Source organism: Dendroctonus ponderosae, unplaced genomic scaffold (assembly GCF_020466585.1).
Source record: "Dendroctonus ponderosae isolate FM_Combo_2020 unplaced genomic scaffold, Dpon_F_20191213v2 Dpon_F_20191213_9, whole genome shotgun sequence".
In the NCBI taxonomy this organism is placed as follows: Eukaryota; Metazoa; Arthropoda; class Insecta; order Coleoptera; family Curculionidae; genus Dendroctonus; species Dendroctonus ponderosae.
The window spans coordinates 3,061,125-3,083,056 of NW_026019116.1; the positions used below are offsets into that span (position 1 = coordinate 3,061,125).

Genomic DNA, 21,932 nt, shown 5'->3' on the forward strand with positions numbered 1-21,932 from the left:
TCGGCACGCTTGGCACTTATTAGTGGGATGAATCGGAAAAAAAATATCAATAGGCAAATAAAATTGTGTAATATGTTTGAAAATACGTATGTGTGTACAGGTGGAAGGCATAACTTAATTTCGACTTAAGAGTACCAAAGAGACGTAAAGTGTGTTTGATTAATTTCGAAATTGTTTACTGAGTTTAATGAAAGCACGGTGGATGGGTATGGAAATAGTGCAAGACACGAAAGTCGCTGACAATCATTCTGGGGGCATTTCCAGAATTTTCAAGCTGTTGCTCGATTTTTTCTAACTGCCAAGGTTTTGTGGTGAAAATATAAAAGGAGCCTTATAAAAGCGCCTATTGGTAAAGTCCTTCTGGGAGGAAGATTCTATCAAAGCACAATAGACGAGGTCAAGCCGATCGAATAGAAACTTTGGAAATCTGCATTTGCACCGAATCGCCACTTTCTCTTTAAGTGAGATGTTGATTCGCTTTACAGGAGTAAATAGGATTAACATAAAACATTTTTTTAGTATTTTTTTCGCGCAACAATCAGAGCACTGCGCTTGAATTGAGACACATAATTTAGTAAACTGAACTTAAATCGTACATTTACATTTTTCAGATCGAAAATCTCGTTTGTACAGAAACATTCTACAAAATTAGGTAGGCACCTACACCAAAAAAAAACAACTGCTGAACTTCTCCAGAAATATTCCTATCATCTCTGTCGACCTTAAACGGTATGGAGGAGTTACTGGATCCGATTGGCAACAATATGTTTTAGGTCAGTCAACCGATTCAGCAACAAATTGTCGACCAGACAATTTCCTAGGAGTAGTTTTATTATTCCGTTCGCCAGTTTTCCCATTCAACACCTACCAATTAAATCATAAAACGCAGCCGTAAATCTCGAAAGTAGGCGCGCATCAGCGCAAATAAGCAGTTATTAAACAGTTTTATGTTTACATTACGCATATATACGGATCGTCCTCCAGAGGACACATCGAAAAGGTCACGTCGATCTTAAAATGTAAATAAATAACATTCAGCAAACACGGACTGTCGACAATAGCACGGCCATGTTTGCTTAATTTATTGTCTTGGAATATTTGAAATCGATGCACCTGCGGTGTGATGGTCAGACGATGAGCAATTGAAACCAGCTTAGGTGCTTTGAGTAATTTTTTTATTATTTACAGATTAAAACATGTTGGATGTTGCAAACGTGGCCCCACCTTTGAGTACTCAACACTCAACCAATGGGAAATGATACACCTACTCTGCCACTTGACTAGCTAAAGCTCTTACGAAAATGTGCATCTAATATACAGGGTTAATCAAATGCCTCGCTTGAAGCCCATATCTGAAGAAGATATGGGAAAATCGAATAACAGAGCGATAGGAAGATTGTCTTTGAAAACGCAGAAAATGTTGTGGCTGGAAATGAGTAGTAGTCTTCACAACGTCTAATCTGGATCACAATCAGGTAGTTTTGAAGTAGGCAAGTCCAGGGCCGGGTTGGGTTGTCGTCTCACCCCACCATCCTGCCCACTCAAAACCATTCCTCAGCAAACAAACCAAACGGAAGTTTCCGAAAAATTATGCATTTTTACTTCCATACATCTTGGGCAGCTCTTCCTCCAGTCGGAACACCGTGAGGGAGCTCATCAAGTTCCAATCTTCGCCCTTCTGAACATACGAGCTGGAGTAACTAACCAATTCACGGCTCGAATCATGCTCCAAGTCTTCCACCAGAAGACTGTCCTTTTGATTCTCGACGCTCGGCTGGCAGTCCGGCTCGGACCCGTTTACGGATTTGCAGATCTGATGAATTTCCGTTGATGATGCATTGATGATTTGTACATCTGCAAAAACATCACCAATCGGCACAACCGCAGATGGGTTTCTTTGCATCGGTCTCATAGTTATAAAACCAGCGGTCCCGGATTAAGTCCAGTATTTAAAACCGAAATTATTGGGAAATTTCCGAATGTCGATCGATCAGCACAATCAAAACAAGAACACACGAATTATTTGCCTTCGCTTCAAGAAGGCCATTTTTAAAAACGCATCTTATCTAATCACATACCTGAATCATTAAATGTAATCAGCATCACATTCTCGATAATATCAGTGGAATAGTAGGTAAAGTTCTTCAGTTCGTACCCGAACACACTGCGCTTGTTGATACGCTGTGTCGGCCTCAGCTTCCTGTAATGCTCCGTCCACAGCCAAATCTTCACGATAAAACCGTTCAAATGTCCTCTCAATCTACTTTTGTTTCCGTAGGATGATTGGAAAGAGAACGGCCGAGGATTCATGATGTAGGCGTTGTCATATTTCCAAGGCTTCATTAACTGGAAAAAGGGTAATTTTTGGGTGGACAGTGAACATCTGGAGAACGGCCAGTTGTTGGAGGAAGAATGGAAATAGTGCTTCAAGGGGTAGCATTAAGTAAGGTATCACCTTTTCCATTCTAATGGTAGCACTATTTTGATTGGATCAGATAACAGAGGCAGAAATCAAACCCAAAATCGAAACATTTTGCACATGCAGAATGCGCTTTACACTACCAAAGGCACTCGAAAAGGGATTCTGGAGCTTCAGTAGTTTCTGAGAAACAAAATCCCAAACTGAATCCTTCATAAACCATCCCGAAATTCCATCACAAATAAAAAATCTTGGAAACAGCCTGCTGATGACTTAAAGTAGAAACTTTCTGGCACTTATAAAACAAAATTCATACAGACGTAAATACCAAAATTGACATAATTCTGAGGAAATAAGTGTGAAACTTTGACCTGCTTCAAGACGCACAAAATACTAAGAAAATTCTAAAAAGTTCCTGAGGATGATTGAAAATTGAAACGCGTTCCACTCGTAGAAACTCGCCCCTTTGCCCTATGAAATGTACGTAAAGGTGATCTCRAACTTTTCTTCTTTATGAGAAAACAAACGCCAAATGTCGCCCACTTTTTTAGATATTAAGAAAAGAAGTGTCAAACTTAAACAAGCAAAAGCAACTTCAAAAATGAAAAGCAATGCAAAAAGCCGAACAAACTACAAAGAAAGTTTTTTAAAACTCCCGAAAATTTACTGAGGATGATTGAAAATTGAAACGTCTTCCACTCATAGTACATATAGGTTACTCTCCAACTTTTCAGTATAACAAGGAAATAAATGCCCAACTTAGGATTCTAAGAGCAACTTCAAAAGCACATTCAAACGCTTCTCAAAAATTGCATGAAAATGCCTCAAGAGAACGAGCTTTGCCCTACCAACGGCTCTCATCAATCTGCAGATTCACTGGTTTCTGATACATTGAATCATAAACTTAGGCATGCATAAACATGCATAAAAGTATATAACAAATTTTAAAAAATTTAAAATATCCTGAGAATGACTTAAAATCGAAACGTTCTGCCACTTATAACACATACTATGCTCTACAAAAGTCATACAAAAACGAATCCCGTGCTTGACTATTTTCTGCGTAAATAACTGTAAACTTTCGGCCTGCATTGATATTTTAAGGGCCATTTATCAATAATATTTTTAACATTTTTTCAGAATTTTCCAGTTTTAGAAAAGTTACTCTTTTTTCTAAATGCTCAATTTTCAAAAGATTCACTTCGAAATTCTGACAATCTTAAATCGCAAGAAACATACATAAATACATTTTATTAGAATTTATTAGAACACTCGCCTCCTTTGTCGCTTTGCAAAAAGTTTTGAAATGCATTTCCAGCTTCCAATTTGGGACAAAAATCAAATAATTTTCTATCAAAAAATGAACTGAATAAGCGAAAGTTTATAATAAATTATTTGGAAAACTCGTGACTGAAATATATATTTTTTTTGCTTTCTACTTAAAAAGWCTCTATTTTGTAGAGTTTTACTTAAAAACACTGACGATCTGGATRTATTTTACGCGAAAAATTACAAGACAAATTTACAGCTTTGTAGAAATTTTACAAAAACTTTTTAAGCRTCGAATTCGRGRMGAAAACGAAAATAARWGTCTTYCTTTTTTCCCGAAAATCATTAAGGTTTTGTCAAAAACCGATCAAAAAACTGAAAGTTTTTAATTAAAGGCTAAAAAAAACGGTTATTTTCTGATGCTTTTCTTTTTTGACAATTATGGGGTCTTTTCAGCAAAAATTACAAAATTAATTTTGTTAGAAAATTCGCCTCATTAATCGCTCTGTATGGAATTTTAGAAAACTCTTATCGGCTCCAATTTAAGATTATTTTGAAAAAGCTACTAACGTTTTACTGTAAAATACTGGCAAACTGAAAGTCTTTTATGCAAAAAAGTTAAAAGGTGGATTTACAAGAAAAGTCGTCGTTTTTACAGTTTGGTCTTCTTTATCGTCTTTTTCGAATACCCATTTTACCTTTCAATTTGGGACAAAATCGAAACAATGTTATCTTGTTTTTTTTTCAACAAAATTTAGGTTTTCTCAAAAAACGACCAGAGAAATCAAAAGCATACAATCAATTTTTGGAAAACTCGTCACCCTAATCACTCTGAATTTTTTTTACGTTTGATCAAAATTTCCGAACTTTCCCGTTTTAAACCAAATAGTTTCAAGCAATCGTATGCGCAAAACCAACATGTTGATGTATTTTTTTGTAAGATGTTAAAATTCCGTCATCGGCCATGAGTTATAACTCATTAACCAATGAGTTAAAGCTCATTAACTCAGAGAGCTGCAACAACTGAAATACGGAACTCAACACAGTGTTACCCAGGCCTACTGATGATGATTCAAAATCGAAACTTTTTCCACATATAGAACGACCTCTGCCCTACTAAATTCATACAGAAGTCAATCCCCAACTTGACTAGTTCTTGAAGAAACAACTGTGAAACTCCGACCTGCATAAACAAACGCAATATAAATACAATTTTGAAAAAAAAATTGAAAATTTCCTGAGGATGAGTAAAAAGTAAAACGTTTTCTACTTGTACAAAATTTAACAAAAGGTGACTTTTCTGAATTTGGGAGTTTAGAGAGAACTACGACCTGCTGAAATTTCGTCGAAAATTACATGCAACTTTGAAAAACCTGCCTGCAAAATCAACCTCATAAACCAGAGACAAATTTGCAATATTGTCAAAATTTGCCTAATGATTATTGAAAATAGAAACTTTGTTCAATTATAGAAGAGACTCTGTGGTACAAAATGCACTCAAAATTGACTTTCTCAGTTTCTCAAGAATCGCACGTTACAGACGAAATAACTGTTAAACTCTGGCCGGCAAAAACCGAACACAGGCTTGAAAAATTCTTGAAAATCACCTGATAATGACTGAAATTCGCAACCATTTCCAGTTATCGAACTATGCCCTAAAAAATAGATACAAAAAATTATCTGGATTTACTGATTTCCGAGGAAAACTGTTTCAGACTCCGGCCTGTACAAATAACGGTTAAAACCAAACGCCACTTGAAAAGCCTCCTAACAATTAACTGAAGATGACTTTAAATCGCAACGTTTTCTCCTTATAGAACGCACTTTGCCCCACAAAATGCTGACAATCAGATCATGAGAAATAACTAATAAATAATATTATTTAATGCAGATTGAGCTTTTCATCAGGAAAAATGTAACAAAGTATTGAGCGGCGTAATGGCATAATAATGCTTCTGAGGCTGACTATAATGCAGATAATTGTAGTGTGCACACTTTAAATCCAATGTTCGTAAGCCTTTTGAATTTGGAACATCTATTTTGCATTTTTCTGTATACATAAAGAGTTTCTTGTTGTGCGAACATATTTTCTTTCACATACGAAAGTTTCACAAATCAAACTATCGATTTTGGGTTCTGGAGTATTTGGTGAAAAAGSGGGTAGCAAGTAGATMAAAGTAYATCGAGAGGAACCAGTTTTGTGCGAGTTTTTTCGAGAAATCGGTTCGGAAACAAGCAAAAAAATAAAAAATAGSATTMAAAAGAGGACCATAATAAGTCAGCAAAACATATCGGAGAAGCACACACAAGCAATATCAGTTACCCTTCCAAATGTACCTTCACACAGTGTCCAGATAGGAGACAAATATGACATTGTGGCAATGAAACTAAAATGTCAGATAAACCTTTCGCCAGCAATTCCAGTAAAAATTTCGATGTTTTGTCCTCCGGATCGGCGAAATTCCCATCTACCCCTAAACCTCCAGTTCAAGTCCCGTCCGCTAATTTTTCATGCTGCAGAATCTGCCAAACGGTTGCATCTGGAGAACCGCTCATTTCACCTTGCAATTGTAAGGGAACCCTGGCCTACATCCATCTGAGCTGTTTGGAACGCTGGCTCAACCAGTCTGGCAGGAATTTTTGCGAATTGTGCAACTTTAGGCAAGACACTCTCGAATATCCCCAGGAAATCTCCGTAAAATTGCACTAATTTCAGATATGATGCGATAGAGACCCAGAGATACAGCTTGTGCCAAAGCATCAGACTGTGGATTTGCCATCCACGAAACCGACGTCACATTCGCTCAGATTTCATAATTGGGGTGCTGCTCACTCTGGTTACATCGGGGTTATTATTCATTTGCATCTATGGGATGGAATATTTCGCGATCCAAGCAGAGAAAGTCGGCGTTGAAAAATCTTGGATCAAATTCAGCCTGATTTCGTTCTTGATCATTATTTTACTAGGGTATCTGGTATCGATTTATCTACTGCTCAGGGATCACTATGTGCCCTGGTACACTTGGTGGACTAGAACGGTGAACATACGACTGCAAATTCCTTGTAGAAGAACACAAATTGTACAACCGCAAGTTATGTAAATGAGCATGTGCCTTATAATAAATGTACACTATATTTTAACAAAGAATGCATTCGTGTGCCGGATTCATTTTTGTAGTAAATCCACATTGTTTATTTAAGGAGTTCAAGTGAAGGTGTAGATTTGTGCGCGTAGATTAGCGAATAGACATTTTGTTTGTTCAAAAAGCTTTGCGACAGCTTTATTCTGTGCTACTTGCGCGTTTTTTTAAACATTTTATTTCAGTTTGAATGCCTCCGTAACGTAGAAGCATATGAAAAGCTTTTATTATCAGTATATGATATTCTCATCCTTCCTGAGACTCAGCCAAAGTGCGAGGTAAAAATTTTGAAACATCGTTTATTTCATTACGTTTCGGCGGGACAACAGCGCCATCATCAGATTTAAAATTTATACAAACTACAAACACCACTTCACAATTAAAACATGTTGTATAAAAATTATCATTTACAAAGTGTTAAAACATTCATCAGTTTTTGAGGAAAAAAATTGTTCCTTTTGGCAGAGCAAAACACCCGAAAATCAATACATTTTTTAGACATAACAGTAAATTATGATAATTCAGGTGAAATAAAAACAAATTGATATACAAAAGAAGTTTGGTCAGGAAGATGCTTAAACTATAATTCATATGAACCCCAAAAATATAAAAAAGCGTAATAACTGCACTTACAGATAGAGCTATCATCATCAAAATTATCAGACCCAAATTACAGGCAAGAAAATTTTAAAAAAATCAGAAAAATATTACTTAATAATAATTACCCAAAAAAAATTTCTGAACCAATAATAAAGCGAAGAATCAACAAGATTTACAACTAAACTAAATATAACAACAATGAAGAACAAAGAAAAAATATATATATCACTAACATATATTCCAGAAATCAATAAAAAAAATTCAAAAATACTAAAGCCACACAACATTATAATTGCGGAAAAAACAAAAAACAACTTATCAACGGAATGTTTCCCAAAACTAGAACCAAAAACTGACAAAATTAATGTACCAAATACTGTATATAGAGTGAATTATTTAGAATGTGATAATACATATATAGGACAAACTAAACAATATTTAAAAAGAAAATGGACGAACATAGATATAGTCTGAGAAATACTAGTGAAAGTAAACCAGCATTAACACAACATGCACACCAAATGTTGCATAATTTTGATTTTGACAACGCAGATATATTAATTAGGGAAGTGGTATGCATGTATTGAGATAAGCAGAAATAGGTTACATTTTTCACTAGTGTACTGGGTGTTCCATACTTATGGCTTTATTAGGGTTTGGTAGATGTTGCTAAGGTTGTCGTTATCTGACCTGAAATTTACTGCTTTTGCATGGTTTTTTATTTGTATCATTTCTTGGATTCTTCTTTTATGACAATTTGTTTCCCTAATTAATATATCTGCGTTGTCAAAATCAAAATTATGCAACATTTGGTGCGCATGTTGTGCTAATACTGTTTTATTTTCACTAGTATTTCTCAGACTGTATTTATGTTCGTACATTCTCTTTTTTTAATATTGTTTAGCTTGTCCTATATATGTATTATCACATTCTAAATAATTCACTCTATATTTGGTACATCCATTTTGTCAGTTTTTGGTTTTAGTTTTGGGAAACATTCCGTTGATAAGTTGTGTTTTGTTTTTTCCGCAATTATAATGTTGTGTGGCTTTAATATTTTTGAAATTTTTTTATTGATTTCTGGAATATATGTTAGTGATATTATATAGATATTTTTTCTTTGTTTCTCATTGTTGTTATATTTAGTTTAATTGTAAATCTTGTTGATTCTTCGCTTTATTATTGGTTCAAAAATTTTTTTTGGGTAGTTATTATTAAGTATTATTTTTCTGATTTTTTTAAAATTTTCTTGCCTGTAATTTCGATGTGATAATTTTATAGCTCTATCTGTAAGTGCAGTTATTACGCTTTTTTATATTTTTGGGGTTCATATGAATTATAGTTTAAGCATCTTCCTGACCAAACTTCTTTTGTATATCAATTTGTTTTTATTTCACCTGAATTATCATAATTTACTGTTATGTCTAAAAAATGTATTGATTTTCGGGTGTTTTGCTCTGCCAAAAGGAACAATTTTTTTTCCTCAAAAACTGATGAATGTTTTAACACTTTGTAAATTATAATTTGTATATATGTTTTAATTGTGAATTGGTGTTTGTAGTTTATGTAAATTTTAAATCTGATGATRGCGCTGTTGTCTCGCCGAAACGTAATGAAATAAACGATGTTTCAAATTTTTTACCTCACACTTTGACTGAGACCCAGGAATGATGAGAATATCATAACAAGTACACGCAGTCAGGAAAATAAATCAGAATTATCAGTATATTTAGGAAAGAAGTTGTTGTTAATGAAAAGTTGGGCACGGTCTGAGACCTAAAATGCAGCCAAAATGTTTGTCATCAACTTCGTTTTTACAAATACGACTACGTCTGTTTAACAGCAAATTGTGAAGCCTCTTTTTATTCTGAATTCAACGATTTATAACATGTGAAGGTAGTTACGTTCTGATCACTTAAAAAAATCATTATTGTGGAAATTGTAAACATTTTGGCGCTTAGAGATAAAAATGTACCAGACTAAATTAGTAAACATATTAAAAAACTACAGGCAAAATTTCCTATACAAAAAAGTGATTTTGTCTCTGCAAAGAAGGATAATTTTGAAACATGGAAAGGAGAGTATTTGATAAAAGTTTAGTTTCCAGCAATGGTGTATTCAACAGAAGAAATGTACATTTCTGGTGCAAGCAAAATCCTCATTTATACAGGGAGTCAAGACACCAACACAACATAGGTCGGACTTAATATATGGGCTGGAATTTTGGGAACAAGGATAATAAATCTGCTTCAAATTTATTTAGAAGAAGCGCTCTATCTGCCTTTAGCCGAAGTACGCGATTGTTGGTCTCAATAGGACGGTGCGCCTGCCCACGACTCAAGAAGGGTTAGAGAATATCTGTCGGTTCTGAGACGCCCTGGCCAGCACGGTCACCCGATATTACTCCACGTGATTTATTTTTCTGGGATCATCAAGAATTAAGTTTATGAATTAAGCAACTGAAGAAGAACTCGGTAGATTGGTTATTGCAGCTTTTGAGAGTGTGACGCCATATGATCAAACCTGTTTAGAGTCGACAGTTAGAAGATGCTATTTGTGTTTCGAAAATGTGGGTAATATTTTTGATCATTTGATCATTTCTTACATTATTTAGGCATTTTTAATAGTTTTTTTAAGTGAATTTTAATACATATCCATATCAGTACCAGATTTGAAAAGCATTCCCGTGTTTACCATTTTTCGAATATTTGCTAAAAAGTCCATCAAAACATAACTAAAAGTCAATTTGTTATACATCGTTGAGATCAGAAAGAAAAGAGTTTTTACAATTTGCCTGCAAATAAACAGGGCCGTATTTTAAAAAATGTTGTTAAGTTGATGAAGATTTCTTAAAACCGAAACGTTGAGACAAAAAACTGATTAGGTGGTTTTAACGCTGTCCTACAGTTGCCCTGAGAAAGTGTAGTCGATTTCGCCCCAGCTTTGATATTAACGCCAGAAAAAATCTATTGAGATTCGAAAACTTCAGTCTTCCAAATAAGTCGGAAACGAAAATTCGTAACAAAGATTTGAGAGCGCTATTTAATTAATCTTTTAGCTGCCCCATTTTTTCCCATTTATCCAAGTTATTTACGGTTTCCGATATCCCCATATTGGTGCTTCTGATCTTGGACAAATTGTATACCGATTAAAGAGTCCGCGAACAAACATACGGCCATTTTATAAACATTTGCTATCGAAATAATAAAAAAATCATAATGCAATTGGAAACAAATAGGCAAAATTTTGCATTGAATGTAATTGAGAAAAAAAATATTCACTATTCCAAATTCAAATTGGGAAAAAACGAACACAAGGTGCAAATTAAAGAGATCAGGATTTGACCAGACCAGTCCCTTTCTAGCTTGGTAGCACCGGAAATTTCTCATAAAAAGAGTGTACTTATTCATCACCATTTTTTAAGTTCCTGAACACAACATTTTCCGAACAAAGTAGGTAGGCAATATTCAACATTTACCCGTAACACCAATTTTATTTTCCGTCATTTTTTAGCCGAATGCTGTCTGAAAACACCAAAATCAGAATCAACTACATCCTTACCTTGCCATTTTCGTCAAACAATGCAAGCTGACTGTGGCACTTTGGGCAATTTGGTTCATTTGTTACAGTCAGTTTTCTATTTGCAACCGAAATTGTGCTGCTGGGTTGAAAAGCGATCTGTTCAATGAGCATGTCGTACCTCGAATCCCTGAACACCTTAGCCAATTCATCGAAGCTGAAATATTAAAGACTTAAACAGCCGATTAAACTTAGACGTGATCGTATTACTCTATTTTGTACACAACGGGTTTGTCTGTGGCATTTCCACAACTGTATGTAAAACTATGGGCATTTTTCTCTGGCTTGTAAATGTCCTTGATCGTTCCGCAATGTTTAATAGGAATGTTAGCTAAGGCTACGCCTGTTCTGCCCGATATAATCAGGAAGTACATCTAAGGAATGAACATACATGTAAGAGCAGTCACTTGGTGTTTTTGGATAGACTACCGAATTTAAGACACATAACAATTCCACAACGCCATCGTTATCCAGATCGGTTATAGCTATTGGATGCATCAAAGATGTGACGCGATTGGCTTCCTCTTGTGAATGGGCGTGCCAAAGAGTTTGGCCAGAAACACTCTCGATGGCTTTAAGACCCTAAAATGTACATTAAGTTGATGTTTTTTTGGTAAATAAATAATGTTTAAAGTTACTTTTAAATCCACCACCAGGCAATCTAAATGGCCATCCTGATTGGCATCTATAATGCTACAGTCCATTTCAATGGGAACAGAATCTTGCTCAAAGTCCCAGGCTACATTGCCTAAATACATATATTAAAAAACCCACGTTTTGAGGACTTATTTTGGATCAATTACCTGTTAACCCCATGAGAGAAATGATGCCGTGTTTAAGGGTTTTATCGCTGTTGATGCTCCCTTTGTACATAATAACCAGATTGTAGTTCGTTTTATATGCCCCACTGGCGAGATTAATTGGCCCCTTCAGTTCAATGCCTTCTTGCTGATATTCCCAATTGGAAATTTTTATGGGACAAGTGTTTAGCTCTGAGCAAGGCAAAACCCACAGAAAAATGAGCACAGGCAAAAAGCACAGGATGATAGAGCAAATAAATGTAAGCTGGAAATACGAGATTGTCCAGAAGGGCCCCACTGTTTAGGAATTGTTCACCCACCTTTCGAGCTGTGGACATTTTACTGGCCCCCCGTTTAATCTTGACTGTGTCCTCATCCAGCCCTATGCGGTTCCCGTTCTGTCGATAAGAATTTTCTGACTTATTGGTATTTTTTGAATTGTAGCTAGTGCATATAGGGTCCATGCTAATTTCCTTCTCAGAGTCCGAATCGCTCAAGGATTGAGGCAACGGTGAGTAAATTCCTTGCATTGAATGAGCCATTTTCATTTCGAGGTCTCTTATGCTCTATCAGCTAAAAATAACTAAATTTATAGAACTTATTGATTCCACAATAATTTCTGTTTTGATTTTTAAATTCTTGACAGTCGACGCCGATCAATATTGTGGTTACGTTGAGAACGCCGGAGTTTTAAAGAAGCATTGGGCTGAATTACGGGCGCGGCTATGAGTTGGTTGGGTATTTTTTAAGTTAAATTTAAAATTTAGTTGGAAAAGAAAGTGTTAAAGTATTTTGTAATGCACATTATTATATTAGATATAAGATTATATCATAGCTAATCGGGTTTAATACAGAGGAAATAAGCAAATGTTTTAAAAAATAAATCAGATAAAACTGCAAATATGTATGTTAATTAAAAAATAGGTTTTAAAGAAAACACTCAGACAAAAATAAATATAATATGCAAACAATAAAGTTATACTTTTGCATTTCTTTGTGAGTTATAACTCAAAACGATTGAAGGTCGGTAAATATTATGATTAAAATATTTTTGATAGGGCAGCTCAAGAAATGGTTTCTTAAAATTATTAATTTAATAATATATTTTTTCAATTACTCGTTACCAAAAAATCTTAACTTCTAACGAAACAGTGCCTTGAACGATATTTCTGCAATCTGGTTTTGTCAGAAATTTTTTACATTTAAAAAGTTAGAAGCAAAAATATCAAGCATTAAGAAACCGCTAGAGATTAGGAGCTTTTATTGAAAAATGGATGAAATGGAATCACTCAAATTAATCTTGGTGATCAAAAATTTTCAGAAATGTTCCTTTGAAAAATGAACTTTTTAGAGAAGTAAATATAGAAGGGAAAATATAAATTGTTACCGATTCAACAACTACAAAAATTATTAAAGTTTCTATTATGATATTTTTACATATTTTTTTCTAAATTACGCTTTTTCAACAGATTCAATCTCTACATAGGTAGAAGTCAAATTAGTAATTTTAAGCTGATCTGAAAAATAAAACTGTTATTAATTGCACTTCAGAAATGGTTACAAATATCCAAATAATGAGTAGGATCGTTTCTTTAGAACATCTAGAATCTATGTTTTCCATGATTGATTTTATTAGAAATTTTTAACAGTTAGAAGGTGAAAAGCAAAAACTAAAAAAAGACAGATAGGTATAAGGCATAAGTACTAAATACTTATATATAAGAAAATTTTTAACACAGGCCTTTTGATTTAAAAAAAAATTATACGCTAATTAGGCTTTTTGAAAAAAGAAAACTTGAAAAAGACACACACACACAAAAAGAAGCACTGCAAATTTAAAGCTTATAACACAATAAGTACAGAAAATATTGAAATTATTAACAAGACAATTAGAGCGACCCAAGTACAGCTTTTTTCCTCATTACGCTTTACCAGACCCAACCTCTAAAGAGATAGAAGTAAAATTATTTATTTAGGCGTCTTTAGACATTCCCAACCTTTAAACAGTTAAAAAAAAAATTAAGGAGCAGTGCAAGTTTAACGGCTTATATCTCCGAGACATTTAAAAATGTATGAATATTTATTAGAACATTTTTGGAAGACCCTCTCAACAGCTGCGTTTTCTCATGAAGATTTACTGAATAGTCCTAACCTCTAGAGAAATAATCGCAAATTTCGAGAAGTGTTGAAAAATTATCAATTATATTTCCAAAAACGTTATACTTTTTTCAATATTTCCCAGCTTTATTTTGGTAAAGTGATTTTGGAGCTATGTTTCCATAAAGCTATTGAAGCTTATACCGTTTGCGATGTTGCCTTTTATGCATTTAATACGATGGATTGGGACAACGGCGAAATTTCAATTAAAATGTTTCTGCCACTAATGAAATTTGTTCCCCTGTTTGCTTGATTATATCTTCTAAATTTTAAACTTTTTAATCTGGTTTTAGTTAAGGACATAGCTTGAAAAAATGTGTATAATTAATGTTTCAATAGCTCACGGAGAGGAAAATTACGTCGCATTCACTTTCTGTTACTTCACGGGCCAAATCAAATGTTTACCCTTATGGGGGCTGTAAAAAAATAATTCAAATAATAAAACAAATAGCTGAAGAAAAAAACTGTCTTTTAGATTTAAAAAATGTTTCCTGTGAGTTCTTGATAAAATAAAACTACATTTGCGTCTAAAAATTATTTTTATTATCAACCATAAAGAAGACATATACAACCAAATTTTACACCAGTTTATGTAAAAATAGACCCATTCTACTACTTAAAATAAAACAAATTAAATAAATTTATATTGGAAGATGTGGGAAAAAATTTGACTTTAAGCCCCAGAGTTGAGACGCCTTATGAGATTCACATTGTAAACATTTTACATCGAGACTTGCTCTCATGTTTTGCTCTTTTTACATTATCGGTGAAGTTAATCGCTTATTTTGAAAACACCCTGTAATTGCTTGGAGTTTCAATAATCTAGAAGTTTACAGAAGTGGAAAATGCCTTTTGGTCAAGGCGGTTTCTCTAAACAAGTCCCAAAAAAGGTGTTGTCGCTTTAGCAAAAAAACAACTTTAAAAATGTTGTGTTTATTCAATATTTAACAATATTAATCAATATCAGACTAACTTTAATTTATTTTGGATTTGTTCTCGAACATCAGCAATTTTACTCTCCTGTAGTACTTTCAGGCTTTGGTACTTAATAGTGGAGCTATCGCTGCTTATAGCACTATCTGAAGAAGTTGGAAGCGAACTTGGCTGGATACTGACGTTCTTAAATGGCAAAGCACTGAAAATTTTTTTCGGCACCTTTTTGGAGCGTCCAGTTCCAAATTTATCTGCTTTATTCCTTGAGCTAATTGAGCCATTTGACTGATTTTTACCAGCCACTAAGTGCATGGAAGAGTTGCTTTCAACCAGCGCGTCCTTTGATTCCGCCCTTCCAATCACCACAGTCGAATCCTTGATAGACCTGGTTGCAAACTGATTTTTTTGGACTGCGAGAGGGATCCTGGGGTCAACTGGAGGTTTATACTCTTTTTCCTTCAGTCTTCTGGAATGGTGTCTGCGATGGCGCTCTTTTTCGCTGTTTATGTTCTTGATAGTTTGCGTTCTCAAAGAGATCATCGGTTGCTCCTCATCGACTTCTTCCTCATTGTCCTCCTCGACTATGACGCTGTTTTCAATCCATTTTCTTATGCGGTCCTTCTTTGCACATCGATCCACCGTAGTTTCCAGCCCATACTGAGTGAGCGTATGTAGAAGCTTATTTTTTTCATCTGGAGAACTGTGGAAACTGTACATTGACGGGCATAAGCCCTGTTCTTCCACTAAAGTCTCGTTGGCTTTTTCCATTCCTTTGGTCATCCATCTATCGTCTAGATATCTGCAAGATCGCTTAAGTAGGCTCGGGACGACAATGGATGTAAAAAGTTATTATTCTGGACTTACCTACCTGTACACGTCCTTCAGATCATTTGGTCGTCGTTCTTCTTTTGGCTCTAGGTATCGCTTGAAAAATCTCTGCGCTCTGGATGAGACCAGTTTAAACATCTTTGGTTGCCGAAGAATGGGTAAAGTGCTGTTCTGCCAGTTGTTGTATCGGACATACCGGGGGTCGTCATAAGCGGCCTTTTGCCATGGAAGACATCCAGTTAAACACACGAAAATTACGATACCAAACTGCCACACATCATGCAAGGATTTGCATCTGAATGAAGAAAAATTGCAATAAATTCCAGTCGACTTTTGCACTGGTAGTTCATACATACATATAGGTTTCATCTGTTGGAACCTCTAAAATTTCAGGAGCTGCGTACGGTAACCATTCATTTCTGCGCAGAACAACCGACCCTGCCGGTCGGGTTTCGCCAAAATCGCACAACTTAATCCGGGAAAAGTCGGATTTAAACACCAAAATGTTATCCAGCTTAATATCCCGATGAACCAGGTCTTTTTTGTGGATGAATTCCAGCGCTGAGGCCAATTGTCTGGCCACTCTTTTAGTGTGCAGTTCTCCTATGCCGATTTCGGATACATTTGATGTTAAGTCTCCTGCAAACAATTAAGGAGTTTTAGAAGAAATTATTAGTAAAAATCCATGTCTAAGCTAACAATTGTGCTATTTAAATTAAATTAATAATCACAGAGTGTAGTGTAGTGTAAATCTGCTTTAGGACAGATTTTAGTAGCTCACTAGCTTAAGGTCGTAGAACTGACGGATTTTCCAGGTTTAAGCCCCGAATTTTGTCTTTTTACTACTGTTGTCCAGTTGAGACAGGTATCTTGACAAGCCAATCATTATAATTTTAAATTCGGTTTGTTCTCCTTTCTTCCTTAGACTTTTGAAGGGACTTGAAAAGCGAAAGTGGGGCCAGTTGACTATCTTAAGCAAAAGCAATCACAAAAAAGAATGGTTTTCGACACAATTTTTTTGGCTTTATTCAAATCTATAAATGATCTGGTCGAAGATTTCTAAAGCTTTATAATTTCGGTTCTTTCACCTTTCTGCTTTTTTTTCTCTGACTTTCAGTACCAATTTTTCGTTTTTTTTCAGTAAGGGTTTTTTCTGAAAAGTTTTTTTTGTAGAGGAAGATTATGGCATCAAAGTTTTATACAAAGGTCTTTGTAAGAAATGTACTAAAACTTTCATCTCTAAACGGCTTTGCAACTTTTTAGGTCTTTCAGGAGGGTCTTTCTTTTCTTTTATATTTAGATGTGTATTATTTTATTAGACTCACGCTACAGTTGGGCTTACTATGTAGAGGGTTTAATAAGTGAAAAATTGCTAATTTTAATGGTAATACTTCTATGATTTTGCAAAATAGAAATTTAAAAACAGTAATTGGTTACTTGAAGGTTACTTCTTAAGGTTACTTCTTCAAGCATCTGCAACAGATTAAAAAGGTCAAAATTTGCTTTAATTTTCTTTCGGCTTGTAAAATAACAATTTACAAAATCCAAAGACCGAGGCCGTTTAAGCTGCAAAAAACTGCTTAAAAACCCATTTTCGGTTCGTAAAGTTTTATGTTTTGAAAAGAGGTATTAATTTATCGTGTACAAAAATGAGACTTCTTTTCGGCAATATTTTTAATCCTGCAAAAAAATCGGATTTTCTTTACTTTCATTGCGGTTTTATAATTTAGTCCAAAGAATTAAAAGCTCTAAAAGGACTCAAAGCTCCAACTGAAATTATTAAACCATCTTTATAAAAGAATACGTTATAATTACTTTTTAACTGTTTTTTTTATGTGGGAGTGTAAAGCAGTTATTTGCAAAATAGCCCCAAAGTACCGAAAAATTTAGGTTTTGCATCAATTTTTCTTTGGTTTTACGTCTTATTATTTTACAAAAACAAAAGTTTTACAGAAACCAAATATCTTATTTACATCATTTATTTATAAAAAATGAATCAAGCTCTCCACGTTTGTGTTTCAAATGGGTTCAGTAATTTTTAAAAGTATTTTTTATGAGCAAACATCCAGCTTTTGTTTCGGAACTGTCTCCAATGATCAAAAAGTTTTAATTTTTTCTATTTTTGCTGCTTGGTAGCTGACTATTTAAGAAGCAAAAGATGAAAATTAAATCACAATTTTCAGAATTTTGAGATTCTGATTTTCAGTAATCAGGCAATTTTTGACAATTTTTCAAAATTGCGCTTCGTTTTCGAGTTTTGTCGTTTGGTTTGCACAGCAGAGTTCAGCATTTATATGTTCCGGAATGTTCAAAGTGAAACAAGTGCCCTTCTATGAACTTTGCAAGGTGAACTCTGTTTTATAGGTGGCAAAAGGTTTGATTTTCGCTCATCCTCAGGCAATTTTGTCCAGTTTTTCGAGTTTTTTTTGTGTGGTTTGGCGAGGTTTTGCGTTTGCTTTGCATGGGCGAGTTTAGCTTTTATTTATTCCGGAATTATTAAAGTCAAATTGGCGTATTTATATGTACTTCGTAGGGCAAATTCTGTCTTCAAAAAGTGGCAAAAGTTTTAATTTTTTTCTCATTATCAGGCAATTTTCAAGAATTTCTCAAAATTGCAAGTAGTTTTGGCTGATATTAGCAGGTCGAATATTGGCATTTATTTCCGCAGGAAGTTAGAGCTTACAACAATGCAAAACAGTTACTTTTGTATTTCGTTTATAGGCCAAAATGTGCTTTATAAGTCGTTTCTATTTTGACTCATTCTCAGGGAATTTTCGGAAACTTTTTAAAATTGCATGTGATTTTCGCGAATATTAATTAAAGCAGTCGTAGTTTCGCATTCATTTACTCAAGAATAAAATTTTGAGAGTTTTATTTATATGCAATTCGTGGCACAAAGTGTGTTATGTGGGATAGGAAATGTTGTGTGACTATGGAAATGCTGTGTGTTATGTGACTCGTCCTCAGGACATTTTGAAAAATTTTCTGAATTTTGTTTGTATTTTGCGTTTATTTATGCAGCCCAGAGTTTCACAGTTATTTCGTCAAAAACTAGTCAAGTTTTCTATGAATTTCTTGGGGGCATAGTATGTTTTATAAGTCGCATAATTTTCCAGAAACCACTTAAGTTAGTCCGTGACCAATATTTAACATCACTGAATATAAGTGAAATTAAGTAGAAAATTACATTTTCTCAAAAAAGTTGCTTTTCATTTTCATATTATATCAATTCGAAAAACGATTCAACTTAAGCAAAAAACTCCAATCGTTTGTGCGCAAAACCATTTATGACAAATATAACACAGTATTAGCTTTGGTCGGACAAAAGTGCGTCAAAAATGTAACAAAAATATATTAAAATAACAAAAGTATCTAAAAGCCAAGGTTTAAATAGCAAAGAAAAAGAATATACAGAGACAACTTTTAACAATATACAGAGTGTTCTCTAATGACATGCTATTTTAAGTCTATTTTAAGACGAAAACTTCATATAAACTTGTTTTATTAAATTTTCTGTACGGATTTACATGATTTACAATCCATATTACTTATTTGTACCAGTGTCATCCTTACGAGTATGGAATTGAATATTTTTGAGAGAAAAATGGTGCGCCATTGCTTAAACAAAAATTAATTTTTAAATTACTGTGCATGTCTGATCAAATTTGGTTTCTTGATTTTATATCGTCCGTCGCATGGTTTTCACTAGAAAAAATTAAATTCAGTTTGTATCAGGGTCAAATCGCTTAAAGTTGATATGGATTTTGTGCAGAAATCGCTTATATATCGTATCAAAGGAAATTAAAAGATTAAATCTGTTCAAGAATGAATGATATTTCTACAAATACATAATATAGGTACAGTAATTTATTGTTGATTTTTGAATTTATACTTTTTTAAAGTCACCAAGGGGGAATTTATTGACTTTGTTCAAGATGAAGCCCTGGACAATTACAACTAAGACCAGCTTAATTATTCGATTTTTTTTTTATTTTATTACTTTTAAGGTCAATATCAAAGCTTACCCGTTTTCGATAGTTTGCCTCTAAACAATAAAGCATCAAAATTGAATCTAACAGGCATTTATAAGTTAGAAATAAATATTGCTAACAACGATGTATAAAAATGTATCTACTTAACCAAATCCCAGACGAAAAATGTGTTATAAATCGCTATTTCATTTACCTTTTAATAGCGCAGGTTTTTTGGACGGATGCCACCGGAAAGCAAACGCTTCATTAATACCATATTGCTCAGAAATTACAATAAAACATTTAATTATAGGTACAATGGTTTTTGGACTTGGACTGAAAAATCAGACCTTTAATGAATCAGCGCAGTTTAATGTTTTCTGCCAATATCAGGAATTTGCCCCAAATTCACGATGTTAGAGAAACCTTCAAGCTATCCTTAATTAAAATTTGAATTTTTTAAAGCAATCTCAGGAGAAACTACTCAAATCTCCAATTGATCTGAATTCTGCCTGCATGCATAAAAATTTGCATCGATTTGCGTCGATAAAACACTTGTGGGCTGAGCCTTACCTAATGGTGCATATTCTTGGGAAAACACATAAAACCCAGCAGTCTCAAAAGCAACATCATAGGCCGATATTATATTTTTATGACATCCCAATTGGAGCCCATAATGGAACTCTCTGTAAAAATCCACTAGGGCTGTATAAGGTTTGGGAAGGGCTTTCAGCACCATTTCAGTGTCTGTAGCTTTATGCTCAACCAAGAGGATCTTTCCAAACCATCCTTCGCCTACGATTTGTAGAATGTCGAACTCATCGATCAGATTTACCTGAAACAATCACATCAGCTGGCTGAGTGTTGAACTATGAAGAAAGAGAATCGAGGTGATGATATAATTACATTAAGGATCCTGGCCGATTGCCAGAAAGTGAGAGCCTTAAAGATATTTTGGTCGCGTTCATTCTTGAGCTGCAGTTTTGTGTGTATGTAGTAGACATAGCATAGTGAGCAATTTTTATTGGATTTGATCCGTTGGGCTCTCAAGAGGGTTTTGGAGGACAATTTAAAAAAAAACTTACTTTTTCCAGCTCAAATTCCCTTATCCGATGAATGTTTGAGTCTGGGCAGTTGGATATGGCGTGACTACTCATAGCAACATCGCCAAGTTCCTCAGTTTGAAACTGCCACTAACTTTGAGGCAGAACTGCGCGATGAAAATGGGTAGACTGAAATTGAGCAATAATTGCATACTTACGGCTATTTTTTGAATGGGAAAAATTTGGCACACTAATACCCTCGAAACTTGGCCAATCTTTAACATATCAGTTTGGGCAGAAATTTGATTAATTCGCTCTTAATTATAGACGCGCTTAGGAACACTTACAGCTGATACAGTGAATGAAACCTTCTCTCCAAAAACACTTGCAGACACTGGTGGTTTCATAAAAAAACTGATCGAATTTAAAACACATTTGGCGAGCTACAACAAATAAAATTAGTTCACTTATGCGTTGAGGCGGCTTGACTGAGTTTTATAGCGCCGGAAATGTTGGCTCGCCCAACTCTTTCCGACACCGTGAGTATTTTTAGATCGGTGTCTGGCTTATTGTATTGTCTTCGATCACTGCCTGGATGCATATCTGGATTCAGGCGACGCAGTGTCTATCACACATCGAATCACTCAAAACGCAACTCTGCTCGCATCCAGACCGGATCCATAACATTCAACTGTTAAGTAACAATTCTGGATTTTCTAATCTGGCAATTAGGCTGAGTCAACAGTGATACAAAAGCCTGCAATCTGGATAATTTGTCTCCCATTCGAAACAGAGATAACTCGATTAGGCAGCCTTCGTATTTCGCTTTGAATATGTTCCAGTCGTCGATTTTCCAGTCTGTTTGAGTCAAAAGCGGAAGCGAAATCTGCACTGTAACGTGCTTTTGAACATAAAGCGCGGTCCTTGGTTTATTATTATAACAGCCTCTGGATCAGCAAACTGTTGGACATTATGTGAAATTATTGCGCCATCGTATTCCTAAATCAACCTTTAAACAATAGTTCTTATATAATAATGTTTTCTTAATATTCCCTATCTTTTGACTGTGAATATTTTCCCAGTCGGTAATCCGATTTGAACAGTTTTTCTTTCAAATCATAGCTGTATTCTTGGGCAAAATTTAAGTTACAAGTTGAAACAAAAAAATGTAGTAAATGTATCGTGCAGGGGGG

The 21,932-nt window shown here is 34.6% G+C and overlaps 2 protein-coding genes across 2 annotated transcripts; one reads left to right on the forward strand and one right to left on the reverse strand.

Moving 5' to 3' along the window:
• Positions 1–1,158: 1,158 nt before the first annotated feature.
• On the reverse strand, positions 1,159–21,282 carry LOC109539138. Its single transcript, XM_019906746.2, has 14 exons — positions 21,087–21,282; positions 20,782–20,928; positions 20,270–20,531; positions 16,082–16,364; positions 15,766–16,020; positions 14,931–15,696; positions 12,128–12,373; positions 11,811–12,072; positions 11,646–11,755; positions 11,437–11,589; positions 11,218–11,381; positions 10,990–11,164; positions 2,079–2,346; positions 1,159–1,854 (listed from the first exon to the last, which is right to left on the reverse strand). The coding sequence occupies exons 2-14, from the start codon at positions 20,851–20,853 to the stop codon at positions 1,589–1,591; spliced, it is 3,282 nt and encodes a 1,093-aa protein (XP_019762305.2). The 5' UTR covers positions 20,854–20,928; positions 21,087–21,282; the 3' UTR covers positions 1,159–1,588.
• Positions 6,026–6,829, forward strand: LOC109539139 (E3 ubiquitin-protein ligase MARCHF3). The gene is made up of 2 exons (XM_019906747.2): positions 6,026–6,349; positions 6,405–6,829. Exons 1-2 carry the CDS (start codon positions 6,081–6,083, stop codon positions 6,787–6,789), a joined length of 654 nt encoding a protein of 217 aa, XP_019762306.1. The 5' UTR covers positions 6,026–6,080; the 3' UTR covers positions 6,790–6,829.
• Positions 21,283–21,932: the final 650 nt, after the last annotated feature.

Coding starts and splice junctions, on each gene's coding strand:
- LOC109539138 (XM_019906746.2), bottom strand. CDS start 20,853: ATGAGTAGTCACGCCATATCCAACTGCCCAGACTCAAACATTCATCGG. Junction 20,532..20,781: donor GGGAATTTGAGCTGGAAAAA/GTAAGTTTTTTT, acceptor TGATTGTTTCAG/GTAAATCTGATCGATGAGTT. Junction 11,165..11,217: donor CCCGTTGTGTACAAAATAGA/GTAATACGATCA, acceptor TTAATATTTCAG/CTTCGATGAATTGGCTAAGG.
- LOC109539139 (XM_019906747.2), top strand. CDS start 6,081: ATGTCAGATAAACCTTTCGCCAGCAATTCCAGTAAAAATTTCGATGTT. Junction 6,350..6,404: donor TGCGAATTGTGCAACTTTAG/GCAAGACACTCT, acceptor CACTAATTTCAG/ATATGATGCGATAGAGACCC.